This window comes from Tenrec ecaudatus, chromosome 4 (genome assembly GCF_050624435.1).
Source record: "Tenrec ecaudatus isolate mTenEca1 chromosome 4, mTenEca1.hap1, whole genome shotgun sequence".
Lineage (NCBI taxonomy): Eukaryota > Metazoa > Chordata > Mammalia > Afrosoricida > Tenrecidae > Tenrec > Tenrec ecaudatus.
The window spans coordinates 109,067,076-109,083,235 of NC_134533.1; the positions used below are offsets into that span (position 1 = coordinate 109,067,076).

The 16,160-nt window shown below is 49.1% G+C and overlaps 1 protein-coding gene across 12 annotated transcripts in view; it reads left to right on the forward strand.

The window, feature by feature from the left end:
• The window catches only part of DIXDC1 (DIX domain containing 1), a 104,069-nt gene that overhangs the window by 48,682 nt on the left and 39,227 nt on the right, over positions 1 to 16,160 (forward strand). For 11 of the 12 annotated variants that reach the window (XR_012783980.1, XR_012783981.1, XM_075546591.1 and 8 more), the window contains 3 exons: positions 189 to 296; positions 7,417 to 7,529; positions 9,446 to 9,597. Coding sequence is in view for 10 of the 12 variants with exons in the window: in XM_075546591.1 (XP_075402706.1) it covers positions 189 to 296; positions 7,417 to 7,529; positions 9,446 to 9,597 (373 nt within the window). In the remaining 2 variants the exon portion in view is untranslated. Of the gene's footprint in view, positions 1 to 188; positions 297 to 3,432; positions 4,290 to 7,416; positions 7,530 to 9,445; positions 9,598 to 16,160 lie in introns of those variants that run through there. The other variant, XM_075546599.1, reaches the window with a different exon arrangement.

Below are 16,160 nucleotides of genomic sequence, written 5' to 3' on the forward strand. Positions count from 1 at the left end.
TTCTGGGGTGTTACTACATGAACAATTCAGCTATATTCCCTTCTAGTCTTTAAGTGTCTCTCAGGGACAGGCTGTGCCGCCCTCGTCTGTGTAGCCCCAGCACTACACAGAGTGGCAGTCTGTCGGAACTGGCTGAACTGCCCTGCGCGACTGACACCCTCTCCTTTGCTGGTGCCCTCTGATTTAAGGAACAGCAGCCTGGACGAGGAGATTGAGAACCCCTACTGGAGCGTGCGAGCCCTGGTGCAGCAGTACGAAGGGCAGCAAAGGTCCCCGTCAGAGTCCAGCTGCTCCAGGTAATAGTGGCCTCACACTGCTTGCTATGGAATGCCAAAAATGAGATACTTTACGGACTGAAAGCTGAATCCCAGCAATTTTTAAAGTAACAGCAGAAAACAAGCAATGACACCCCCCGCCCGTTCTCTTTCCTTCAGTTTATGTTGGGCTTTCGATGGGTAGTCCTTATCACTGTCGGTACTTTGTACAGGCAGGAAGATGGGCTAGGGTCAGGAAAATCCCTCATTTCTGGAAGCTCTGCGCTGAGCCACAGGGCAAGTGCTCAGCTGTGTCCACATGGAGGCATGACTGGGAGCTGTGAGGGACCAGCCCAGTGGTGCTGCCATTTCCATGTGAGCGGACAGTGTTTTTGGCGTCCCATTCTGTTATATTGTCTTTAAGCCTGAGTGTGACCCTTGAATTTTCACTTGAGAAGGCTGTAGAAATCTTGTAGCAAGAGGAAAAAATTAAAGAAAGTTGTTTGAGAGTGAGAGAATGCTTCCAACTTTCATTTGAAGGGCTGAGATTTGTGGCTGATTCGTATGCATTTTAGCGAACCCTGGTGGTGGGGTGGCTGGTTACTTGTTGGGCTGTTAGCCATAAGATTGACACCACCAGTTTCTTTGCAAGAGAAAGAAGAGGTTTTTCTACTCCTGTAAACAGTTACAGCCTAGGAAACCCACAGGGGCAGTTCTACCCTGACCTATTGGGTCACTGTGAGTCAAAAGTGACTTGATTAAATAAGTTTGGTTTTGGTTAAAGTATGTATTTGAATAGGTTAATGGTATTTGTGAATGTAGCAGAGAGGCATCCTAGACATCTCAGAGTCAAGTGTATAGATCCAAGCAGGACACGGTGCTTTAATTAATTGAAGCTTGATCATTGACAAGCATAGAGCAGAAAACTATTACTTTCCTGGCTCAAGTAAATCATGATCCTATAAACTCAGTCCCAGATCATGTTAGCTCAGTTTGAAACTACATTTTGTTGCTGATTCATTCATTCACTTCTAACTTAGGCTTTTATACCCTTTCTTTGCTTATTAATATGGTTAGGTTCCAAAGACTTCTGGGAAATTATATGAAACTAGAGGATGACTACATCATTCCATAACTGCCAGACCACTGAGAATAAGAGTCCAGCCTAGTTGACATATGTTGGGGCACCCCCCCCCCAAAAAAAATTTGGGAAACAGCTCCACTGGGCAGAGCATTTATATATGCATTTTTCCCACTGGGTGAGCATCGAGCAACTCACTCTGAGTTAGTGCACCCAGTGGCATCTCCTGAGAAGGTTCTCTCTGGTCACAATGAATTTTTTTCATAAAAGCACTTTTGCTCAAACCTCATTTTTTTGTGATGGATGATTTAAGAGAATAGCATGTGGTGTGAAATTTTGTTTCCTGCTCTTGAAAAATGATGCAGAAACTGTTGTGATGTTGAACACAGCTTACAAGGACAGCACTAGGGTGAATACTCAAGTGGTTTTCTCGTTTCAAAAAAAGGTGAAATGTCAACTGATGACAAAACTCATTTTGGGCATCCGACAACCTCTGGAATAGACGAAAATGTCAACTCATAGTGCATTTGGAGTTTGTTCCACTGGTCAGATCGTTCATCAAGCTTTCTATTTATTGGTTCTGAAAAGACAGTGTAACAGTGTGCAACAAAAAAGGCCTGAGTTTTGGCAGACAGGGACTGGCTTTGCCAACATGACAATGCACCTGCTCACGCAGCCATCTCAATCTCAGTGTGCCAATTTTTGGCAAAAAACAGCATGCCTCTCTTGCCCCACACACCTTACTCACCTGACCTCGCTCTGTGTGATTTCTTTTTGCTTCTACGAATGAATAAGTACATGAAAGGACAGCAATTTGACATGTAGAAGAGTTTTTTAAAAAATGAGGGAGGTGCTGTCAGCCATCCAAACAGATGAGTTTGAAACATGTTTCCAAGAATGGAATCGCAGATTTGACAAATATATTAGGTGTCGTGGAGAGTACATTGAAGGTGATAAGGTTGCTTTATAAAAAATGTAAATACATAGCTTTGGGGAAAAAATCCCTTTTTTGGGGTGGGGGTACCCCCTCAATATAACCACAACTATCACAGCCAATGTTCCTCTCACCTTGTACGCTGGCGACAGTTACCATGGCCAGGCATATGTTGTTAATGTGCAAAGAGATTGGAGAGATTTTTCACTATTGCTGTAAATGTGAAATCTTCTAACGAGATACTTGATAAGTGGTGAGAAGACATGATCATTTGTTGCCAGCTCCAATTCAGATTGGCCAGTTCCAAAGCCCAGATAATTAATTGTCTATGTGTGTTTTACATATCTTTGTTTTTTTCCTTTTCTTCAAAACACTGCCATCTATTTTAAACTCATTTCCTGAGTTTACTGCAGTCACATGAAGCTCTTCCCAGCATTTGAATGTAGTGTAAACTTGATCAACTTTCATTTTAACCTTTAACGTGTGACCTTTTTGAAGAATTTATTTGCTGTGGTAAAATGCACAGAACATAACATTAAGCATTAACAATCCTATCCGCCCCTTCCTGCGGGTTTTGGGTGGGGGGCTTTGAGAGAGTGTAGATTAGGTACCAGTTGGAAATGGAAATGGCCCTAAAATAGACGGATGGTGACAGCCTTCCAGGTTGCATGGCCCTTTGTTTTCGACTGCTTCCTTCTAATGCTGGGGGGCTGGACGGGGGGGGGGCCCTCCGGTGGGGGGCCCTCCGGTGGGGGGGGCCTCCGGTGGGGGGGGGCGGGCCCTCCCTGGACCCTGGATCCTTTTCCAGGGTAAGCTCCCAGGGAAGGAGAGGACTTCCCCGGGGCTCCTAGGCATATTCTGCCTTCCCAGTGCAGGGGTGAGCCCCACCTCAAGCTCTGTGGCCCACGAAGAGGCAGGGAAATAATCTCCAGTGTTTCAGCTCCTTCCCTGCCACCTGGCGAGCCACCCTGCCAGGCCCTGCCCACCTGTTGCTTCGTCCAAGCAAAATGATTTTCCATTGCTGGGGGGGTAGGGGGGAGAAAACATGAAACGCAGTCCGTTGGGGAGGGTGGGAGGAGATAGAAGTTCCTTCGTGGGTTTCCGTAGGAAAACAACCCCCGCCCCCGAGTCTCCACCCTCCAGCTCCTCCCTTCTTGGGAACCTGGGCTAAAGACCCAGGCGTTGGTGGATTGGCATTTTGCATTTCGAGATTGGGATGAAGGTGTGCCGGGAGGGAGCGGGTTAGATTAGGAAAAGGAAGGTTTTCAGCCGCAGTTTCTCGGGAGAAGGATCCGCAGACTCCGATCCCGATACCCGTGCGCCTCATCTGCCCCCCTCTTCTCCCTCCCCCTGGCCCTTGCCTCCTTACCTGGCTCCTGGGGTCGTGCGGGCTGGGCGGGCAGGGCAGGCGTTGGAGCGGAGCGCCTGGCAGGGTTGACCCGACCCCAGGGCTGCCTGGCAGCGAGCGCCCACCCGGAAGGGAGGGGAGGGCTCAGTAAGAGAAGGGAGGGGCGCCTTTAGAGCTGGGCTTGCCCGCGCCTTGTCGGTTGTCTGCTCCCGGACGCTGGCCGAGCTGGGGTGCTGGGGCCCTTCCATCCGGTTGGAGATGGGTTGAGATGCGTCCGCTCGCTGCACGGGAGCAAGATGCCCGGAGCCGCCCGGCTGAACGGAATCGGGATACAGCTGGCTGGGGCCCGCAGCCTGCCGGAGGCTGCTGCTCTCACTGAGGCCGGCCTGTTGCCGTCCGGGAATTGCTGGGACCGCACGCTTCCGACCCTGGAGCATCCCCCCATCTCCCGGAACAGCGCCTAGCCCTCCGTCCTGCCCACTCGCCCCAGCGATTGGAGCCCGCAGCGCTTGTTATTCGCTTGCCTGTGGAGTCGTTCTTCGGGCCCCAGGGCGGGCAGACATGCCCGAATTTGGGAGCAATGTGAATCCAAGCTTGCCACCTCGCCCGGGGAAGCAGATTCGCTGAAGCCAGAGCCAAGAGGGGGACCATGGGAGGGACGCAAGTGAAATGGTGAGCTGGGGCCATTTGGGCTTCGGAGGTGGGCGCATGGGTGGAAGGAAGCATGCGGGATGCTGCTGGCCCATGACAGACCGGGAAGGGTACAGGCAAGACACCAGAGTGCACAGGTCACGCTCTCTTAGGTGTGAAGACTGCAACTAATGGGGAATGGAGGAGTGGACCTTTCACCTCTCTGTGACTGCTAAGGGAGGGGATTTACCATTGGCCAGGACACTTTTCCTTAGTGCCCATTACCCATTTAAAAGAAAAAAGAAACCCTAATCCTTTGGAAGGATCTTTGTTGGGGGGGGGGGTTGCTTGTCTGAGAGATTGAGTGGAATGATGGTAAACCCGTGGGAGTAAAGAAATCCTGACCCGATTTGAAATCAGTCATTCCCTGATCCCAGTGAGGATTATCATGGCCATTTAGGGGATTAGTTGTTTATTAAAAAGGGCCTTTAAGCTAATCAGAAGTCTAAGCCTTATAATTAATTAGCATTAAAATACTTCGTGATGACTCGAGGCGCTGGATATACAGCTCTTTCCTCCCCGTGGAGCTGCTTGCTGGGAGCAGGGCAGGTGCCTGCTCTCACGGCATGCTGCAGGGTTCTGGTTCCCCTGGGATGTGTGGTCTCTCTTTGGACATGACCTTCTCATCTGCGGGTCTGTCTTCTCTGTGGCCTTTTAGATTGTCAGCATCAATTCAGGAAAGAGAACTGTTGTTTTTCTTGGACTGCTCTGCCACTCCCCATGGGCTTGGATACCCAGACCTCCGCCTCCTTCTGCCCTTATATGGGAGATGGCTCGCTTTGGAGGGAGAAAGTGGAGCTGGGCATGCGTTGTGGAAACAGAGCTCTGCTTTTAGGAAAACAGTGTTCCAGCATCCTAGGCTCACACTAGCACTACCACCCCCCATTCGTCTCACACATACCCACAGTGGTCCAGCCCAAATCAGGCAGTGGGGCATGCAATGCATCGCGCCTCCTTAGCTGAGAAAGCGCCGTTTTATCCTTCCTCAAAGAGCCGCACTGGCTGCAGGCTCTTTCAGCATTTGAGCCCTATTTCTGTAAGCAGACAAATGTCTGTGGTCATAAATCCATTCTCTTTATAAATAACACTGTGCCCTTAGATAACAAGGAGCTCACACCTAAGAACCATTGTGAGGATGGCACAGAACCAGGCAGTGTTTCATTCCATTGTATGGAGGGTCACTATAAGCTGGAGCCAACCCAATGGTGTTAACAACTCTTAGACTTAAGGTGGATGTGACCCAACCCATGGTATTTCCAGTTGCCTCATAGGTATGAGGTAAATAAGTAAGGAAAACTGGAAAATAATTGATTTCTCTGAATTGTGGTATTAATAAAAAATATGAAATTAGACCATGGACTGTCAGGAGAATGAATAAATTTGCCTCGGAAGAAGTACAGCCACAAAATCCCTCAGTAGTGAGAATGGTGAAACTTTGTCTTACATGCTTCGGCCATGTTCTCAGGAGGGACAAAGTTGGTCCAGCTGTGGGTCAGCAACAAAAGCGAAGACCCTCCACAAGATGGATTGGCAGCAGTGAGCGCCAACAGAGGAGCAATTGTGAAGATGGTGCAAGACTGGGGCGTTTTGTTCCGTTGTAAAAAGGGTCCCTCTGAATAACTCTGTGATGGCTAAGAGCATCCTTAGCCCAGGGTTTCTCCAGAAGAGACGCTGTGGAGTTAGAAGGCGTGTGAAAGATGGCTAAGGGTGTTCTATATAGCAAACCCCCATTTCTGAAGAACATGTCTTTCCACTCCCCACCCTTCTCTTGCCAGTCCTGGGAGTAGATTTATAAAGATGGTTAAGTGCCTTTCTTTCATTTGAAGAAGAAAAACGTTGTTTACAAGATTTTGTAGTTCTCCTAAGGACGAGAACCTATTCCTGGTTGAGGGCACTTCCCACCAAAGCCCTTCAGCAACCGGGAGAATGAAACCCTTGTCCTTGGTCTGATAGAGAGGTTTCAGAATCTCTGACGACCTCCTCCTGATCTCTAGTTTGTACTGGTTTTTTCTAGAAAGACAGAGATGTTAACTCCTGATCTTGGTGGCAGTGGGATTAGCCTGGGAGACCTCAGGGGCACATTAAGTGGGTCACTGAATCTTAGATACTTGCCTTGTTGTCTGGGTGATGGATTTAGAAAGAATTCCTGAGAGGGGGCTGGGCCTGGGAACCCCACAGCCCCTGAGATTGTTTCTGTGCTCATGTTCTCAAGGTGCAGCGCAAAGCAACAGGTCCCTTCAGACAGACCTCTTTTCCCCAACAGCCCAGCCTGATGGGTAGACCTGCTGCCCTTCTGGAGCTTTAAAATGTCATGCCCTTGGAAATGGAGCAGTTTCATTGAGATTTGTTGCAATGGTTTCTGGTGACTATTGGGACAAACTGTGGCTGAGGTAACTCTGCTGGGAGTAAGCCAAGTAATGGCACTCACGTTTCTTCACTGTGAGTTGACATAAACTTGATGGCAATGGTTCTCTTTACTCTGCCATCTTTATCTGCTAGCAGGGCGTCCCCTCCACCCACCACCCCCTTTGGCTATAGAAGCCCTCTCCTCATCCACCCTGGCATGAACATACTCCAGTGATTTCTCCCCGTTGGACACCCTTCTTCCTGTGTCTCCCATTGGAATCAGCCCAGAGCTGGTCTGCCATGTCACTCTGCTGGCGTTTCTTGTCTCTGTGGCCAAATCTCTCTTGCAAACAGAGGAAAACAAACCACAGAATTTCCTTCCAGCTCTCAACGCTAGTAAGACCCACACTTCCATTGGTCACCGAACAGAGGCCAGGGATGGTGGTAATAATTAAACACAGCACATCTTAGGTCCTCTTAAGGATGGATAAACCCTCCTTCTGAGCAATGAATTTCGTCCTCCATGAATTAAACGTAAAGGTAGCCTTGGTGTGGTGAAGACTTCTTGGAACTGGGTAGTCTATACATTCAACATTCGTTTCATTCATTCATTCAACAAGTGTTTGTTCTTACCGTGGCCGGGCACTGTCTTAAGCAGGAGTACGAATGGATAAGAATGTGTATCTGGGATACATTAGGAAAGTTGGCTCTTTCTATAGAACTATTCATAACACTTGTCTGTTTCTGTATCCTTTGATTATAGCCTGACTTCACCCAGTCCAATCCACAGTGCAAAGAGCGAATCCATTATAACCCAGGCGGAGGAGAAGGCAGATTTTGTGATTATCGCCTCTGATGGAATAGAGAACAGAACAGGTACGGTGCCTAACAGCCTGGCCTAAGTGGTTCCCAGATTGAAGAGTTTGGGGTCCTACCTGTCCATCTCTAAAGTCCCTAGCCCTCTCCTTCTTTATCTATGGTCTGTAAGTACACTGGTGACTCTCGAACAGTGGTTCTCAACCTTCTTAATGCCACGACCCTTTAATACAGTTCCTCATGTGGTGGTGACCCAAACCATAAAATTATTTTCATTGCTACTCCATAACTGTAATTTTGCTACAATTGTGAATCAGGCGGCCCCTGTGAAAAGGTCAGTCAACCCCCAGTGAGATCGGGACCCCCAGGTTGAGAACTGCTGCTCTAGAGAGTTCTAATGCCACAGGGGCCATTTAATGTAAACCTCTTTCAGAAGGTCACTTGATGCCTTAGCTGTCAAAAGCCTGTGCAGCAGCCTAGATGGGCTCTTCTGCAGCTGGCTACCTATGAATTAGGAAATGGTTTGGGGATCATCAAAAGCCTTATGTAAGTGAACAATGTTTATTCCTATTGTATACAGATCATTTGGGGGCAGGGAGAGCGTATGAGCAGTAGAGAGCAGGTCTATGTGAGGGCTAAAGACTACAATGAGTTCCTTCTGTGTAGACTTCTTCTTGGGGTGCGACTGAGCGGATTTCAACTCATAACAACCCCCTGTGACAAAGTAGAACTTCCCTCCAGGGTGTGCTAGGAGGAACTCTTTCTGGAAGCAGCTTGCCAGGTCTCTCTCTCATGGAACCCCTGGGTGGGTTCCAACTGCCGACCTGACCGCTCAGGTAGCAGCCAGCACTCACCTGCTGTGCCCCAGGTCTCCTTTGACCTCTTACTCTGCCTCTGTTGCTTTCCTTTTTCTCATGTCAACATGAGGGTGGCCTGGAAGAAGCCAAGCTGGTGATTTAGATAAAGATCGATTCCCCCATAAGGGGTATAAAGATGCTAAAAACCCAGAGAGGGAAACCTGGACTTAAGCTCTTCCTCACTTTGCATCCTCCTTTAGCCTGTCCTCAGCAACAAAGAGACAGTCACCTTCTGAGCCTTGTCCCACAGCCCCCCCCCCATATAAGTTACCTAATGCCATCTTCACAGCAAGGCAGGAAAGTATGTCCTTGTTTTATGAATGAACAGACTTACTCAGAGAATTTACTCTGCTGTCAGCCATTACATCACTGAAATGAGGATGCATACAGTTACCCGAAATCCCTCTGCCATTGAGTCGATTCCGACTCATAGCAACCTTAAATAAAGGGTTTCCCGAGACTGTAAATCTTTATGAGAGCAGACAACCCCATCTTTCGCCTGAGGAGCATCTGGTGAGTTCGAACTGCTAAACTTGCGGCTCCTCACCAGCACCATTGAGGCACATTTGCATGTAGGTAGATTGATAAAATTGATCAAGCAACCAGAGCAACGACACGGCAGTAAAGGTAGCGAAACAAAACCAGCGTGAAATATGAAACAGTTTGTGCAAGTATGCTTTTCGTGGTTTGTTCCCTGTGTGACTCACACCATGTTATCTGTGAAAGGGCTTGGAACTGAATAGTCTCTCCTCGTTAAAGCGCCAGAGCAACCAAGAGGAGCCTGGTTTTCAATGCTTCTGACTTGACAGCTCCTCTCTTTGTACCTGGTGGAAGGCATCAGGCTCAGGAGAATGAAGAGTGAAATCTATGTGTCCCATACTGAGACCCCCAGCAGGGAGTCGTACTGCTTCCTAAGGGTTCCCTAACAGGGTAACAGATGCTCCCTGGAGCCAGGAGTTAACAGCCAATGCTCTGTGCCCCACAACTCCACCTGCTGGAGAGGCCAGCTTGCGTCACGCGGGCAGGGTTGGAAGGCAGCTGACCTGAACGTGTAGACGCTTTCTGCCGGAAATTCACTTTACACCAAGATGAACTCTCCTCCCTCCTGCCGTTTTGTAGAGGAGATAGATTCTCCAGTGTCTCGGGGAGACGGGCGACCCGGGAGCCCAGGACCCTATCTGGAGAGCTCGTGGGAAGAACAGCTGTTGGAGCAACAAGAACATTTGGAAAAAGAAATGGAGGAAGCAAAGAAAATGATATCAGGACTCCAGGTAGCCCTTGTCCGTGTAGCTCGTTTGCCCAGGCGCACTGGTTATTATATTTAAGCCACTAGCATCCTCAGGAAAAGAAACTGACCTCAAGGTTTGCATGAGTCAGAGTTGAGCAGGGAATGCAGATGAAGGAGTTGGTACATGGGGGGGACAGAAGAATCTATGTGAATAGTCCAAAAGGTACTTATGGAATCATGTTTATAGCATATTTAAAAAAAAACAACTCTCACCACTACAAACCTATTGCCCTCCAGTCAATTCTGACTCATAACGACCCTATTGGACAGAGTAGAACTGCCCACAGGGCTTCCCAGCTGTAAATCTTTATAAAATCAGATAATTATTGTTGCGTCTATGCTTTACAGCCCAGCTGTTAGGATCTCAGCAAGTCCTGGAGCCATTTCTAGCTCTTACCAACCCCTGGCTGTCTCTCTGCCTCAGGTGGGTTTCTCCCAATTACGCCGCCACAGCCCGGCAAATGCAGCTTTCACCAAAGAAGGGCAGAGGGAAAAACCAGGGCTTCTTCCTCCACGTACTCCAGCAGGAAGGGAGTAAGACTAGTAACCCGCCAGGTTTCCATCTGAGGCAGGCTGAGGGACTTAGCTCACTCCTAATGCATCTGCAAGTGGATGCCAAGATAAACTGATCCGGTAGAAGAGGTTTTCCTAGATCAACAAAGCCCTTGGGAGTGGGGGTGCGCCCGGGGGGGGGCACCCCCGCTGCAGCTCCTGGTTGGTCAGTTTCCCCTAGGGATGAGCTGACCTACTTGACCTAGTCCCCCCTCTGTGATTTCCCCACCAAGTCCTCTCTTGTCTATTTGCCCCTGTTTGTGGGGAGGTCTTGTAGTGTGCTGGTGACCCCGAAATTGCCTCAGAATATTCATTTTCTCTTTGTGTTGGGAGCGGTACTGCTTCTGGATTGTCCAATATTTATGGACACGTAAACAAAGCCCACATTATGTCCGTGGCTCTGGCAGCCCGCAGGCGGTAGAGGGCCTGCTCCCAGCCAGCCACGGGCTAGGGACACAAAGGGCTCCTAAAGCAAACGGGAGATCGGAGATGTGGTAGGACGATTTGCATAATATATGCCCCGGGAACTGAGAAGGGTTAGAGAAATGTTTACTGCTGAAACATTCCCTAGGAGAGTTGATTTGCCATTTGCTATGTTTTGTTTTGTTAATCGATGGCCTTGTGAGGCCATCTGGATCTGTTTTCTCTGACTCCATTAAGGGGCACCTTAATGGACCGGCTTTTTAATACGGTGCTTTAATAGGATGAACTCCTCAGAGAACTTTGGAATTATACTCAAACCAGGTTTTTCCCAGGATAATTTGCATGATATGAACCCAGATATCCATCGGTATGGCTCTCTTTCTGGTTGGCTTGCATTTCCCAGTTCTGCGAGAAAATCCGGTGGCAGATTAGACAGACCCGAAAGTCAGCATCCTGAGATCCCCTGCAAACAGAGGCATTTTAACTCGCTGCCACATGATCACAAGAGCATTCAGTCCCATTGTGGGATACAAAGGGGCTCACAGCCTCCCCTGGGCTTCCTAACTCTTTCAGAGGGGAGCAAGCCAGTAGTGAGCTAAGCCACAGCCAGGGTTTCTGATGACTAGCATGCCTTCCTCAGAGTCATTTGCCGCTGGCGTGGAATTTCCTGCAATGCTCCTGGCAGCTTCTGCACGTGGGCACTTCTCCCCGCAGCCCCGTGCGATCACCAAATACACTTAGATTATGAAATGTTATTATTATTTAGTGCTTGATAGACTAACCATGGACTGGACTGAAAAGTATTCTTCTACTAACATTTGGGATGTCGTTAACAAGTAAGAAAAAACACTCCTGGGCAAATGGGATGAAAAGACAATGGGATTTTCGCAGAAACTGTTGGACACACCGCCTCCTTTAGTTGAAATGGAATTTGAGCTCTCTAATCTTTCTCTTTTGACGGACACGTGGCCGACTAGAATCATGGCATAACAGGAGGACATAGTTTTTCAATCTTCCACTGAGCCCATGACACCCCGCAGGGGTGGCCCTGTTAGATCTCTCTCTTGGGGGTTAGATATACCTCGGACGTAGGCTTCTCATGAGAAAGATTCACGCCGAAGCCTGGTTTATGATCCAAGTGAGTGTTATGAAAGTTAGAAGCAGTTTCAGGTTTTATAGTACATGGAACACACGCAGACAGAGTCTGAGGTGTGGTTGGCGGGAAGTGGCACAGGCGAGTTGGGCTGTGTAACCCGGCTACACTGAACTGTGTGTCGGAGCCCCTGGGAGAGAGGGCCAGAGCCTACAGTTGACCCCATTGGCTGAATCAAATTCACCTGGCTTAGATGGACCAATTTAGGTGTAATGCCCACCTAGGTATACCACCCTTTCCTGCCCGGGAGCTCAAACCTAACATTTTGCCCCTGAAGAGGTATGGACCCAAATTTTTGGGGGTCCTGGGTGACGACACCTCTAGTTGCTTCCTGCTGGCAAAAGAGGCAGAGTTGGGCTTTGGGTAAATACCCTTCCTACTCTTTGGGAAGGGGTTGCCTGCTCAGGGCCCACGGTAGATGAAATTGGGGTGGTCAAGGAGCTGGTGGTCCTGGAGTTGGCACACTTGGTTCAGAGACCTTGGTACCTTGAGAACTTCCGGAAGAAACAAACAGGTGGGCAGTTTAGGTGAGACAAGGGTAAGGTTGAGAGATGGCAGTGCCCTTGGAGGTGGGGTAGTGCCACAGCTAGTTTAGGAAGAGGGCATCAGGACTGACAGGCGGGGGTGTTTGTTCACTGTAAACACAGGAATGGGGTAAAAGCAATCACTGACTTAAAGGCTGTGATGAGTCTGAGGTAGTTTCTGTGGAGCCCCTGTCTGTCCTGGGGTGGCACAGAAACACCCCAACAGCTCTCAGGGGTGCTGGTCTGTATGCTCCGCTTCTGAGGGGTCTGGCTGCAATAGCTCCCATGGTTCCACCTGTGAACGGTGCCCAGGGTCCAGGGAAGAAGGGGAGGACAGGAGAGGCAGCCCGGTCTCTAGGAGGACATGGACTGACTTCGCTGCCACATTGATTGCTCACCGAAGTTCCAGACCCGCAGCAGCTTTCCCGCTGCTTTGCTGACCAGGCAGGGCCTATCTTCAATGAGCAGCTGCCCACTGGCCTGTGGGCACCTTCCCTCTTGGCTGTCTGCCATAGGACAAGGTACACTCTGGTGGCCAGCTTGCTTGCTGGGGTGGCATGGCCCTCAGCGGGGACTATTCTGGCTAGGGCAGTTCCGTACCCAGGGGCCCGGTTCCCAACACACATAGCACTTGGCACTTGGGTCACGGATCTGGGAAGCCTGACGGGCAGTTAGCAAGTGCGGCCAGCACTTTGGGCATGCCTGATGTCCTTCCTTCTCTCCTCCTGAGTCTGCACCTCCTGTTCCCTATTGCAAAATGTTGAATTGCTGATCCTCTCAAAATGACTGGGAGCTCGATGCCTCAAGGTCAGTAATGCAATTTCAGCTCACACCTCTAGGGTGCTGGGAAACTGGGGCCTCGAACAGGTGCCCCTGTTCAAGGGAGAGGTCGGGAACCCCAGTCTTTGCTGGCAAACTGGGTCCGACTGTTTTTTAGACAGGAAGCATTGGCTACTGGCTTGGGTGACCATACAGGGCCTATGGAGGGAATTCCTGGCACGAGTAATTCGCCAACCTCCGAGGGCAAGGTCACTGCTTGGAGTGGGCTCCCAATAGCCTTCAAAGGCAAACTCTGGCAGGAGCGTACTCTCGGACCCATGAAGGGTAGGAGTGATTGGTCAGTAGTTCAGGGAACATTTTAGGGAAATTGGAATCTTATCTGGACACATGTCAGGAGCTATTCCAAAAAAGTGCTGGAAGCAGTATTGTTGAAAGGGGAAAGTTAACAATTACTCGGGGGCTTGGTTTCCAAATGCCTTGGGCCTAGACCTGGGCAACGGAAAACCAGCGGGTAGGAAAACGGACAAACCCACACTGCCAGAATGCTACAGCAGCTAGTTTGTAAAGCCAGGAGAAAGCTAAAGGGAATGGAGGGGGCAAAAGGGAAGCGGTCAGCTCCTGGGACTAGGTGGGACTGACTCCCAGGGCCCAAACAACCCACTACCTAGGCACTGCTCAGCCCCCACATGTTTGGAGCGGTGGGCGGCATCTTGGCCAGGGTCATGAGCTCAGTTATCCTTCAACAAAAATGACCTCATCCACTGAGCAGCGCCATCTTGCTGGGGTGCGGAGAGTCATGTGGCTGAGAAAATGGTGGCCTCCACACCCGGTTTAGTCAACTGGAGGGGACAGGCCACTGAATCCAGAGTTCTGCAGAGACCAACAGGGTTTATGCATGCACGCCTGGCTATCTAGCTGGCTGGGATGTAAAGCAGACCACTGAAAATCAAAAAGGCGCAGAGGTCCCATCCCACCCCAGGAATCTATGCTGGGAAGTGCATGAAAGCCCCTGGAAACACAGAAAAGCAGACTCACCACTCCTAAACATAGGGAGCAAAGATAGAAATACAGATAGGGCTTCTACAATATATTATGAGCAGATCGCAGCGACTTCTGCGGCAGGAAAATCAAAGCTGGCGTCCTTTCCAGATTGTGCGCAGTGCTGTTTTAAAGTCCAGCCAAGCTGCTGTCTCCTCAGCATTGTATCTCCAAGTCACGGCACCATATGTTAGATCTATCGCTTGGGGGAGAGGTAAACCTCGGTCCTTGGCTTCACATGAGAAAGAATTCACACTGAAGCCTGGTGTGTGATCCAAGTGAGTTTTATGAATGTTAGAAGCAGTTTCAGGTTCTACAGTAAATGGAACCACAAGCCAGACAAGTCTGTGGCATGGTTGGTGGGACATGGCACAGCCGAGTTGGGCTGTGTAACCTGGCTGCGCTGAACTGTGTGTTGGAGCTCCTGGGAGAGAGGACCAGAGCCTAGAATACTGGTCGACCCCATTGGCTGAATCAAATTCACCTGGCCTAGGTGTGCCAATCTAGGTGTAACGCCCACCTAGGTATACCACCCTTTCCTGGCCGGGAGTTTGAACCTAACAACCCCAAGTTTTATGGCTCCTACCAGCCTATACACTTTGGGGGATCTTGTAAAAAGAATAAGATGACAAAACTCTGAATAAGATGTTAGACTTTCTCTAGGAAGATCGAACGAGCTTGAGCTTGCTTAGCTAGCTTCATGACAAATCTCTCCCACCCTCCTCCTGTGATACTTCATTAAAAATAAAACCTGGCGTGGGGAGTTTAAATGAACGATGACATCTCTGAAAATGGTTTTCTTCTGGTGCCTTAAAAAAAACAACCCCAAGACTCTTGAAGTTAAAATTCTTTCTGGGAGCCAGCAGCCTCATCTTTCTCCCAAGGAGTGGCTGGTGGGTTTGATCTGCCGACCTTATTGTTAGCAGTCCACTGGTTAGCGGTACCGGAGCTCTTTTCTTCTGCTCTAGTGTATTAATAAAACTATACTGAATGTTCCACCACTTGCCTGTTTGCCGTACTGTGGGGGCTTGGGCGTGGCTGTGATGCTGGAAGCTATGTCACTGGCATTTCAAGTGCCAGCAGGGTCACCCATAGAAAACAGGTTTAGAGAGCTTCCAGACTAAGAAAAACAAAAAAAATCCAAACCAAACCCCAAGTCACCAGTAGAGTCTGGTTGCCATGGTAATAGAAATGCAGAATGATGAAAAACAAACAAACTCAAGTCAATGGCCCTCCAAATCACAAACTTTTCTAAGCCATCGCACTGCTCAAGTTCATGGGAATTTGAACTGTGGGCTCTCTCACTTCTGAGAGGAACATTTGTTTTTGGATTTTCTCTTGATGCCAAGGAACTTTGGAGCAGAAGATTCAAGTCACTCTCAGAAGATGAAAGAGACCTTAGAGCTTGGGCCATGGCAAAAAGAACTGCAACTGATCCCAAGATTAGCAATTAGATGTATCAAAGCAATACCAGAAGGAGCCCTAGGGTGCAGTGGTTAACGCTTGGCTGCTAACTCCAAGGTCTGAAGTTTGAACCCACCAGCTGCTCTGCAGGAGAAACTGTGGCAGTCTGCTTTGGTAAAGACTGTCACCTTGGAAACTCTATGGGGGCAGTTCTGGTCCACCCCATAGAGTCCAAATAGAGTATGAATTGACAGGTGGCAATGCGTTTTTGGATGCAATACCAGTACCAGTTGCCATCCAGTGACATAGAACTCATGTCGTCCCCCATCTGGATCAGAGAAGACCTGTGCTCCATAGAGTTGCCATTGTTGTTTTGGGAGAGAGATTGCCAGGCCTTTCTTCCAAGGCTTCTGTAGGTATCTTCAAACCTCCAACCTTTGAGTAGTCAGATGAGGGTATTTGTGCCACCCAGGGATTCCATCTATACAATAAACCCACTGCCATGGACTCTGTGGAGTCCTACAAAAACCCAACTCGCTGTTGTTGAGTTCATTGTGGCTCACAGTGGGGGGTGGATGACAGAAAAGTTGGTGAAAGGAGACATTGGACGATGTAAGTAAGACATGACAAAATAATAATAATTTATGAATTATCAAAGGTTCATGAGGGAGG